This window comes from Crocodylus porosus, unplaced genomic scaffold (genome assembly GCF_001723895.1).
Source record: "Crocodylus porosus isolate Cpor-Errol unplaced genomic scaffold, CroPor_comp1, whole genome shotgun sequence".
Classification (NCBI taxonomy): Eukaryota; Metazoa; Chordata; order Crocodylia; family Crocodylidae; genus Crocodylus; species Crocodylus porosus.
This window is the reverse complement of record NW_017728943.1, coordinates 128,545,651-128,557,290: the sequence shown is the minus strand read 5'-3', so window position 1 is coordinate 128,557,290 and position 11,640 is coordinate 128,545,651. Positions and strand designations below refer to the sequence as shown.

The following is an 11,640-nucleotide window of genomic DNA, read 5'->3' as shown; positions in this document are numbered from 1 at the left end:
CAACCCTAGCACCAGCCAGAGAGCGGGGATGGCTGGAGAAGCAATCCCTGCAGTCCCCCTCACAGCCTATCATGATGACTGGAGGAGGGGGGGTTACCACTACAGCCAATTGCCCTGACTCTTGCAAGTGCCTCCCTGACTCAGGAGGCACCAGTCACCCATGGATTTATGTGTAACTTCTGTCCCTAAGGCCAGAGGGCAAGGGATCCTAGGCAACGGGGGCTGAAAGGGATATCAGGTGGTCAATTCTGTCACTGTGTCCAGCCCTCTGCTTAAAGCAGGGCCAGCCCCAACTACCTTGTCCCAGCCAAGGCTTCATCTGCCTGGGGTTTAGAAACCTCCAAGGATGGAGATGCCACAGCCCATCTGGGTAACCTGTGCTCTATTACCCTCCTCATGTGAAAGTTTTGTAATATCTTGCTCTGCCTGATGAAGGGTAATTGTCCCCAGTAGCTTGCACAGAAGAATTTACAACTATTTGAGTTGGTCTAATAAAAGATATCAGATTTACCCAAAGAACCTTGTCTCCCTAATATCTAACCTAAACTTCCCTTGCTGCTGAGACGGTTGCTCCTTGTTCTGTCATCTGCCACCACTGAGAACAGTCCAGCTCCATCCTCTTTGAACCCCCCTTCAGGGAGTTGAAGGCTGCTATTATTTCAATCTTCTCTTTTCCAAACTAGTTTCCTCAGCCTCTCCTCATAATTCATATTCCCCAGCCCTCTAACCATTTTCTAGTCATCATGTTATCTACTCCAACCCCCTTCCTGAAGCAGATCATCCCTTTCCAAACCATCCCATACATGGGATATGCTGCAAATCTACCACATTCTGTTCATAGTTTTAATGATTAAATATTTAGCAAAGGAAAGGAGTATGTTCTGTTTCATTTCTTCAATTTTTAGGAGATTAAAAATACGTAATATTGACTGGGATGATCTAGTTGTGGCTGGGCCTGCTTTGAGCAGGGGGTTGGATTAGATGAGCTCCTGAAGTCCCTTCCAACCCTAACTTTCTGTGATTTCTATGGACAAGACACAGAAGAAGACAAGGTCCTGTTTTCAAAGAGCTCACAAACTGAGGAATGATCTTTCAGACATTCCCAAGTGTAACATAGTGTAACTATGCAGAGTTACCTCAGCTATGCAGTTGGTCCTATAAAAGATATCACCCTAAGAAATCCACACCTCTCGCATAATTCCCTTACAGCCACAGCTACATCACTCTGACACAATGTCTAAACTTAGTAACTGAATTTTTTTGTTGGCTTGATCAGGCATCTCTTGAAATAGACTTTTTGGGCCCTGGTTCTGCAACAGGCTTTTCAAGAAAGCAGGCTTTCAGGTATAGTGTCCTATTTACTTCATTAGGATTCTGGGAGGAATTTAAGTCTATCCTAGGAGATCCTAGTATGGGGATTGAGATGTTGCTGTGGTAAATGGTTTGGGACTGGATGGATTATAGCACTGCAGTTTTGCACCAGTATAGCTCTGTATGATATAGGTAACATTAAAAACCCAGTTCTGGTTCCACAGATCAATGAGATTCAATGGGAATAGAAGTGGTCTGTTGATCTAAAATGAGCACTACATCATGTAGTCATAACTTCAGTTACTTTAAAGGTAAAAGCTAAGTACAGTGGGCTACAAAATCAGCATGCTTCCTGATATGTTGACAATGTAGTATTGTATTTTTCACCTAGATACATTTTCAGGAGGTAAAGTGAAATTCTGTTTTTGTAGTGACTAGTGAAAATTATGTTGGCTGTCGCAATAGGTTTAGGCTTGACTTTTCTACTCTGAGATTTGGTACACAGGACTTCACCAAAATAAAGTCAATATTAAAGTGTGCTTAAAATGTTAACATTGGATCTATTTCCCCAATCATATCCTCAACAATTTCCTTTGACCATAGTAAGAGCCGGCACACACAAGTGATCTCATTTTTGGGTCCAAGGTATTCTTCCTGATTGGTGGCATGTGATAGACATCCTAAATTCATTTTAAATAGTGCTATTTAAATAGAAATCATTGATGATACTCACAGAAGTGAGGGTTATACTTGAGAATGTTTGAAAATTGTTCCTTAGTTGGTGAGCTCTTTGGAGTAGGGGTCCTGGTTTCTTCTGTGTCTTGTCCAATACTAAGCATTTCTTTACTGCAGAAAGTTTCAGAAATGAAGTAGAATTTATTTATACCATCAGCCTAGCATTTCATGATTAAAACTATGAAACTGTGTTGCCATTTAATTTAAAACACATTTTGAAGAGGTGGTAGCATTGTGGCATATGTGATTAGACTGCTGTACAGCATTTGCTAATATTGTATCCACTTTCATATTTATGCTAAATCATGTTCTCTTGTTGTAAGGAGGAAGTGTGGGTTCCTCATGCTTGTGTTAAGAGGCTTATCTTCCTATAAAGGCACACAAGTTGTGGAGCTTTTTTTTTTTCTAATCAGCCCTCAGCACAAGATGAGGAATTACTTACAATTGGTGATAATAAAATATGGCCCCACAAAAACTATTTATTCCCATGTTTGTTATTTCAGTAACTGTAGAACAAGCTTGCTCCCATTTATATGAAAAAAATACAGACACGAAGTCTGAAACCTGAACCTGGGATGTCTTAACCAATTTCTTCCCCTTCTTGCTTTGATATATGTAATACAGGTTTTGGAGATGTAACTACTGCTAAGCTTTTATTACCCATTTGGCCCTGAGCTGTTGCAGGTTGTTTCTGATGGGAAGAAAAAATTATGATGGAACAAGATAGCTTTGATATAATCCTGATTATCCACAAAACTGGTAAAAAGTGCTGTTTCTCTGTACATTGGAAAAAGCTTTAATGCTCACAACTTCCAAACCCTTTCAGATAGCACTCTGCCCAAAATGTAGTCTCTTAGTTTAAACCAGTGGGAGTGCAGCCCTATCTGATTCTTCTTTAATGCTTTGTCTCTCAGCTTCTTTGGTCTTTTCTGCCTCTTTCACAGACCTATAAAACATCAAAACAACTTCCCAAAAATTTTAAAAATTCAAAAACATTAGTAGTGACATTTCTAGAGCCATGTGTACCCTATATGTGGCTTTTGTTTGGATGGTAATATGTGCTAATAGTTAGGGTGGAAGAGCTATTTGTTTCAGCTAGCTGGCTTAATAAATAAGCCTAGTTCTATTAATTTAAATTACTTGTTAATGGAAAGTAGCTGGATTCTTTTGGTTTGTAACCAAGAAAATAATACAGTCTGCTCTTACTTAGTGGGATTTTGTTTGTGTGCTGAAGGTGTTCAATATAGTAAAAGCATCAAAATGTGCTGATGTGACTCCACACATAAAAGGAGCAAAAGGCACCTATCTGACCATCAGTTCAGACTTCTGTCTGAACACTTGATCAGACCTGGTCAAATGAGTTAACCATTTTTAACAAAACATCAGTAATTTCAAAATGTACATCCAGGCTATTCTTGGGGGAGAGGTAAGTGATTCCCCATCCTTTTTCCAAGAACTGATCTTGACTTCTGGGTCATTCAAAGGCTCAGATTTTGGTGAGATAATACAGCTCTCAAAATAGTGAACTTGTCCAGTCTGGTTTCTTTTACTTGCTTTTTTGACAGCACTTCCTGTTGTGATCTTTTCAGTTCTTGCAAATTAAGCTGCTTAATTTACCACAGGTGATTTCCCAGAAAACCCCAGGTACTGCAGGAAATGGTGCAGATTCAGTCAGTTTTCTGTGATTGTCAATTAATGCATCAGCATGGTATAAAATTACTGTGCTGTTGCTTCTGCTGACTTTTAGATAAAGTATGAGAGATCCTGAAAACTTGTGCATGTAGCATTGGGCTATTAACTCTGGCATCTTAGCTAAATAAAACTTTGGGCAATTACAGTCTTTCTAGCTAGTAAGTGCCTCTTCACTTCCTGCTCTAAATCATTGTGTAAAACTGATATGCATGATATGCAAAGGGAGGTTGCACTTCAAAGCCAGATCAAGAGAGTTTTACAGTACAAATACCAGGCCAAATAATGCCTTCTAATAGTTCTCTCGGATCACTACGACTGAAAATAATTATTGACACCCACAGTAGGGCAGATGCCTAATTCCTGACCATTGCTACAGCTGGTTCAGTTTTGCTGGTGTAGACAAGGTGCCAGCTATCACTAGCCTTTTAAGCACTGTATTATATAGACTTTCTCTTAACAGTATTATGGTAGATGACCTGGTGTTTGTCATGTATCCCATATAACCTCTAAAGGCTCCATTTCTTATACTTTATGAGCATATGATTTGAGCCCAACCTTGTAAAGTGCTGAGACTCATGTCATTGCACACTGTCATTGTCTTGCATGCTGAGGATTCAGCATGATTTAAAAGGTGCACAGCATCTTACAGAATTGGGTCTTAGATCAAACACCAAGGTGTAGATAGTTTAGAGCAATGGCTAGAGAAGGATTGAAGGTCTGGGGTCTGAGCTAGGATCAAAGTCTAAATAATAAGCCCAGGCTAGGCTCAGAGTCAAAATACTGAGGGGAAGGAGGAGGGTCAGGCTAGACAAAGATCAAGAGTGGAGCAGGCAGGAACTAGGGCAAGAACTGGAGCAGGCAGGAACTAGGCCTGGGTTTAGCTTAATCTGGGACAATCCAAGTTTGAAGGAGATCCTTGAGCAGATTCTAACTACTCTAGCTCAACCCTTTTAATTTTGATTCTGAGGAAGAGGTATGGCTGTATGGGGGTGGGTTTTCACAGGGGAGGTATGGGTATATAATGTTGAAGGCATAGTTATGCAAATACCTTGACTTCCTTGTATTTGCTCATGATACTTTGCACATGTTTGTATGTATATTCAATCAATACACTGCAAACAAAAAAACCAGACAGCTTGGCCGGACATAGAAAACTGCAACAGGGTGAAACAGCCAGGGAAGTTTTGAAGGACTATCAGTCAACTGTACGATCTAGTAGTAGATTTAAGCGTGTGGTACGTCGTCTTTGATGGGCAGCTGACTGGGAGAAAGTAAAGGAAAACCTTCTGATGATTTAGCCTGTTTTGGCCAGGGGAATTGCTTTGTATTGTGCCACTTGTGAATTTGGTGGGTTCTTTCCTGGTCTAATGAAACAGCCCATCACATATGTTTGGTATTGCCATATTCAGATGTTTAGAAATTATAAATTAGTTCCACAGAATCCTAACAGTGGCTTAAAAATCTCACAAGTTTCTTTAAAAAAATAAAATATTTTTTACATTTTTGGGATTCTCAGCTTCTGGTCTTTGAGACTACACAATTCAATTGGGCCACATGTTCAAACTTCCCTTTATAATCAGGAAGATTAGAGATCTACTGTTTTTAAAAATAATGCCTGAGGTTATCACATAAGCAGTATCTACAAGATATGGGGATTTAAATATAGTGTTCAGTATTGTGAGTTGAGAGTGGGCAACTGTGTCTGTTAATGGAAACTGTGGGTTTATGCCAAACAACTTACTTTTCATTTATTTTTAGACAACAATGAACGTGGAACATGAAATAAACCTCTTAGTTGAGGAGATTCGGCGGCTGGGGACCACAAGTAAGTATTGTAATCTCATTGATCATTGAAGCATAGTCATACTATATCAGTTTATGAACCTGGCAGCACTTGTCAGCCAAGCAAGCTTAAGCTCAGGTCTCTCAAAGACTATATATATGGTTAACTTTCAGTGGCAGCACCCATAGTGGGATGCCTAGACCATAAAGGTAAGCCTGTGCATAAACCAGCTCAGGATGGCACCTTTGGATGAAATCCTGGTCCCATTTGAGACAGATAGCCAAACTCCCACTGATATCAATGGTGCCGGGATTTAACAATTGGTCTTTGGCTTGAAGTGTTCCAGTTTGAACCCAGGCAGCATAGGAAACTGTACTCTTTCTTTGAAGTCATTACTGAACTAATGATTTAGCCTGGTGCTAAGAAAGACTGTGTTATTGCAGGGGTATCAGACTCATCTGGGGACCTGGGCTGGATCCAGAAGCAGGGCTCCTTGCAGGCTGGATCAAATCTGAGGCATGAGAGCTGCTGCAGTGATCCTGTGGCAGCCATGTGGGGTCCAGCAGGGGTGGATGCAGAAGTGGGGTAGTGCAGGGTCTAGCAGAGGCAAGGGTAGTACAGGGTCCAGCAACAGTAAGGGCAGTACAGAGTCTGGTGGGAGTGGGGAAGGCAGGTGTGCAGCATCTGGCAAGGGTGGGGGCAGGAGCAGGGTGCTTCAAGTTCCCGTGACAGTGTGGAGCAGTAGAAGCATGACTTTTAGATAAAGTATGAGAGGGGGCTGTAAGCCAAGCTCACCACTGATGGCTATGCCCAGTGGGATCACAGGGCCCAACTTCTGGTGTCCTCTGGGAGCCCTGTGGGCCAGATAAAAGGTTTTACAGACAAAATTTGGCCCAGGGGCCATAACTTTGATGCCCCTGTTATACTGGGTGTGGCTGCTCAGCACCTCTAAGCATCATGCTAAAATGCACAGGACCTGCATCCCCTGAACTTATTTGGAAAAAAGACCGTTTTTTTCAGTGTAATATACCGCAAGTTTATCATTGTTAATACTCTACCCTTTGAATAGGTATAGGCTGGTAACATATGAAACTTGTGCAACTCTTACTTGGTTCAGTGCTGTGTTTTATTCCAGTTTAATTCTGTTCATTTCCATAACCCAAACTGTTAACACATTTAATTTATTCCATATTTTTATTTGCCTTTTAGAGCTAACCTAGATTGGATGGTTATTTTAAAATTAATTTAAACAATTGCAAGAGTTTATTTGTGACTCAAGGACAGATTAGCTTTTTAATTGAGATTTTAAACATTAACCAGCATGAGAAATTGTCTTGAAATAAATCTATCCCTAGAGCTTTGAATAAGTTGGTTGGGCCAGTCTGTAAGAGATGCTTCCAGAACTATTCAATAAAAATAAGTAGAAGAGACCTATTTCATTGCAGATGTGAAGCCACTAAAAAATGAATCTCATCAGAAATTATCATGGATTATTATTTTTTATTTTGAAGAGCAATTTCTTATATAGTGCTTACAAATTTCAAATGCTTTGCAAATGATGCTAAATATTATGGAGGTGAAGTCACACAGTGGGTCATTGGCTGAGCTGGAACTAAGACAGTTCTTCTGCAGTGTTTTTGACTGTTTCATACCCATATTCTAAAGGTGTTTCAAATGAAAGACAATCTGTATGTATCTTAACATTTTATCTCTGATTTAGATGCTGACGGAAAACTGAGTGTGAAGTTTGGTGTGCTCTTTGCTGATGAAAAATGTGCCAACCTCTTTGAAGCCTTAGTGGGAACTCTTAAGGCTGCAAAACGAAGGAAGATTGTTACTTACCCAGGAGAGCTGCTTTTACAAGGTGTTCATGACAATGTTGACATTTTATTACTGCAGGACTAATGCAAATTGCACTTATTCTATGCATTAGTTACTATGTTTCAGGTAAAATGATTTGCAGAATTTTCAGAGCAATGGAAATCATGCTAATGTGTTTGAATGCAATTTTCTATATCTTTATAGTCACAAGGAAACTGTGTTATTTTGGAAATCTATTTCTTTTTGTATTCTTTCTGTGAACAGTACTGTACTGCAAGGTAAAAGATCCAAGAACTAAAATTTCAGGTAATACATTTTTTTAAATGTATCCAATGGTTTTTGTCACAATATAAAACGGAGATGAAACTGGAAATATAAGTGTTTACAAATCAAAAACTGCCACAAAAATACATTAAAATCATATGCTTAAATTTATATAATTGTTGCTGTTCTTTGTAGAAAGCAGTGGAATTTATTGCAACTAATTGCAATAAAATCAGCTACTGAGATGGAAATAGCTGTGCATTATTATACTCCTTAGTGCACCATGGGAGATGGAAAAAGAAAAATGTAGGACTTCCTTAAATCAAAGGGTGAGCTTGATTTTTCTTGGTCATAAAAATTAATAATGCTGGTAATTGAAGGATCCATTTATTAACAACTTCCAACAGGATGTTCTTCAGGTTTTTTTATAAGAATTCCATGGAACCTTCGTATTATTTATATCTGTATTAAGAAACGACCTGTACAGGTCACTATGAATATATCAGGAAATATGACAGATGTGTAAGGTAAAAATAATCTCAGTCAGGAACATTAAGCACAGAACATGAATTCTTTAGTGGTGGTGGTGGTGAGGGGAGCAAAAATGGGAGGAGGAACTGTTCAATGAGTCAGATGTGTTAAGTAGATTGGCTCTGAATGAGTTTCATGAAGAGGCTGAGTCCCTATAGCAACAAATCGCAGAGTGGAAATAATTTATCCATATTGTGGTCGCGCAATTACACTGACTGATGTTCCTGTAGCAACAGGTGACCCCCCCACCCTCCCCTCCAAACCTGAATTCTGCTACCTCAGTGTCACCTCTGTAGTATACTATCCTGATTGGGGTGGGAAGGATACTATAGCAAGGTCTCCCTCAGCCATGTAATTCCCCTTGTATTTTAACCCCATAAACACTATGACAGTGGCAGGCACAATTTAAGGCTGCTCCAGAACCTCTATAGTTTGTATCATCTGAGCAGGGGAAAGCAAGCTGCTTTCCCTAGGTTTTATTCATGCATCAGGCATAATATATTTCTATTTATCCTTTAAATCATGGATGTCAAACATAGGCCCATAGGCTGGATCTAACCTGTGGAGCCTCTCTATCCACCCTGTTGGACTACTGTCAGGCCACCAGAAATTAGGAAGCTTGTCCTGTTACAGAATTCTTTCAATAATGCCACTTTGTTGGCTTCTGTCCATTTATACTTACTCAACTTTGCTCAGACTGAGGAACAAAATGGTATGAACAGAAGAGTAGCAGAAGAATAGGATTCTTGATAGTTTGGCTACTGAAAACTGATTATATTGAGCTTTAATTAGGGTGGTTCTGAGAGCTGCTTTAATTAAACTGCCCACAGTGTCACGTGTTCAGTGTCCCATGCTTCCAAATAGTGGTGGAGGCCCTTTAACTAAAGCTAATTTGAGCTTTAGTTAAAGTGCCCCCACTGCCATTTTGAAACATAGGGATGTGGAGCAGAGGCACATCACGCATATAGGTGCCCTTGGATCCTAAGCCTTAGATCCTAAGCTGTCCTATGCAACTCACCCTGCCCTTGTTCATGCTCAGAAAGGGTCTGACTTCAGTTACTTATTCAATGTTGGGATCTTATTCCACTGGGAAGGTGTGTAACTCTGTAAGCCCTTGCAATGTTAATCTCAGGGGGGCGTGGGGGATGGGGACCATGACTAGTGACTGTTGGATGGAGGTGGGGGAGGAAGAAAACTTCCTACCTTTTAGCTCCATAGTTATAACTATGGGTCTACTTAAATTGTGGGGGGACTTACTAATTTTTTGTGGGTTGATTGTGGCATAAAGTTCTAATTCCATGGTTATTTTGTGGTGGCCTCATCCCTAGGTGCAGATTGGTGGAGAGGCCCCAGGCAGGAAAGGGATGAGGGGATAGCTGTCATCTTGATTGCTGGCTGCTCTTTGTGTGGCCCTGTCTCTTGGCACTGATTGGCTGAGATGCCTGGTTGAGGAGAGGACAAGGGGGCAGGCAGTGTCTTGTCTGACACCCTTCGTGCCGCCCCACCAGCTGGAGCTTTCCCGTCACAACAGTGAGGACTACTGTTCCCATTGGGGAGCCAGTACTTATTTATTTATTTGTGTTGATTTTGCACACAATCCTGGATGTCATGGTTTCTGCAAAACTGTGAATTAAATAGGTCCCTAGTTATAACACCCCCCATAAAGAGCTAAAGACCCAGACTCTAGGCTCCTCTGCCCCTTCCCCTCCAGTGGGGTTTAAACTGACCTTTTTCCAAGCTAAGACCTCTAACCATGACACCATGGGCTAGGCATGATTAAGAGCATTCCCACTCCTCCCTTTGAAAATGAGCTACTGGGTAGCCAAGAGGTGAACATACGTGAGGCTAAAGCAAGCCCAGAAGGATTTCTGTCACATTAAGACTCTGTCCTTGAAGAGATGTGGTCTTAGGTTCTGAACTGAGTTTTTCCTTTTAATAATCACGCAATAAAAGTCAACAGTGGGGGCAAAAATGGCAGTGTCAAGATATTTAAAAATGAGTTTTCACTGGAGTAATAAAAATCAATATTTTTTAGCACAGTTTCAAGACAGTTCTCAGACAAGGGAAAGACAAATGCCATAGGAAGAAGTAAATGAAAAAAGGGAGTAAAACAAGGTGATCCAGTACCAGAAGATTTGTTATCAGTGTTGACAGTCATTTGCAACAAATTTGTGCATGGGTGGTTTGGCTAGGTCAAAGAATACGTATATGATGGCGCTTGTAATGTTTCCAAGGCCTGTATCCCTTTTAATAAAGTAGCCAACATGACATAATTTGTCCAGGGGGAAGTCTTTTCAGACATTAACATCTCACAAAGCAATTGAACAAAATGTTATGTGTTGAGGGAAAGCTGGTGTGTACTAAGAGCTCTCTGGTTCCCTGCTCTTTGACCTAGTCAGTCTAAAACTTATCCATCAAATCTGTATTAGGCAGTCCTGTTGGGGTTTGTTAAAGGATATATCACTAATACCATAAATGGAGAAGACCAAACAATTAACAAGAAGCATCACCCAAAAATAAGCAACTGGCATTACATAGGTCAAATGTGTTGTTTCTGCAGGTCACAGTGTGAGTGTGTTTCTGCCTTTGGTCAATGATCTAACCTTCATCCTAGCTTAGATTTTTTGAAGAATTCATTTTCAAGGCAAAAGTTTCCAGGATTTCTATTTTGGGATGTTTCAAAGAGTCAGATTTTCCAAGACTTATTTAATATCAAACACAATATCAGCCTTGAATAATTATATAATCATTGATTTTAGAAATTCAATAAACTTCAATGACATTTTTTTAAAGCTACCTTTGGAGAATCATTCCTATGACTTGCCTTTGACAATTCTGTTTGTTTTAGTCTATTTGAGTGCAAGCTTGCAAACCAAATAGAGTATAAATTAATATTTAAGCAACTGGAGCTAGTCCTCCAAGGGACTGTATAGTTCCTGAGGGCCTGTTATCTCACAATGTAGTAGAGATGTCATCATGGATTATACTTACCTCTATCAAAGTACTTGAGATATTCTGAGAGGTTAAATATCAGGCTTATACCTGAGGAAAGGATATCTTGATCTACAAGCACATTCTAATATCCTGTCAGATCAAATCCATATCAAACTTCCTTTCTGTGAAAAGCTGAAATATGAACCTTGGTGTTTACCAATACTGCATTTTTTCAATACAGAAGTATTGTACCCATTACCCTTATCTTCTGAAGAAGTTTTTCCTTACTGTAGGGGCTGTACAGTCTTCTAGGATCTACATGGCATAAGTCTTATTGCCCTTGCCATTCTTGTTTCTCCTGAGGCACATCATGGAATTGTGTCCTGTATGTGTATGCATGCATGTATATTTATGTATGTATGTATATACATGCATATACACAGAGAAACACATCAGCTTAAGGAAGCCTGTCCATTTAATTATAACTGCGTAAAGAGGAACTTCTAACAGAATAGCATTTAGCAGTTCTTTGAAAGCCACATTGTGCTTAGAGACAGACTCTTTCAAGT

General features: G+C 40.0%; 1 protein-coding gene across 6 annotated transcripts in view; it reads left to right on the top strand.

Moving 5' to 3' along the window:
- The window catches only part of ABRACL (ABRA C-terminal like), a 27,926-nt gene extending 20,149 nt beyond the window's left edge, over positions 1 to 7,777 (top strand). For 5 of the 6 annotated variants that reach the window (XM_019550173.1, XM_019550167.1, XM_019550172.1 and 2 more), the window contains exons 2-3: positions 5,497 to 5,563; positions 7,242 to 7,777. In XM_019550173.1, coding sequence (XP_019405718.1) covers positions 5,503 to 5,563; positions 7,242 to 7,426 — 246 coding nt within the window. In that variant the 5' untranslated portion in view covers positions 5,497 to 5,502 and the 3' untranslated portion in view covers positions 7,427 to 7,777. Of the gene's footprint in view, positions 1 to 1,276; positions 1,345 to 5,496; positions 5,564 to 7,241 lie in introns of all 6 variants that reach the window. The other variant, XM_019550169.1, reaches the window with a different exon arrangement.
- The last annotated feature ends 3,863 nt before the right edge of the window (positions 7,778 to 11,640 follow it).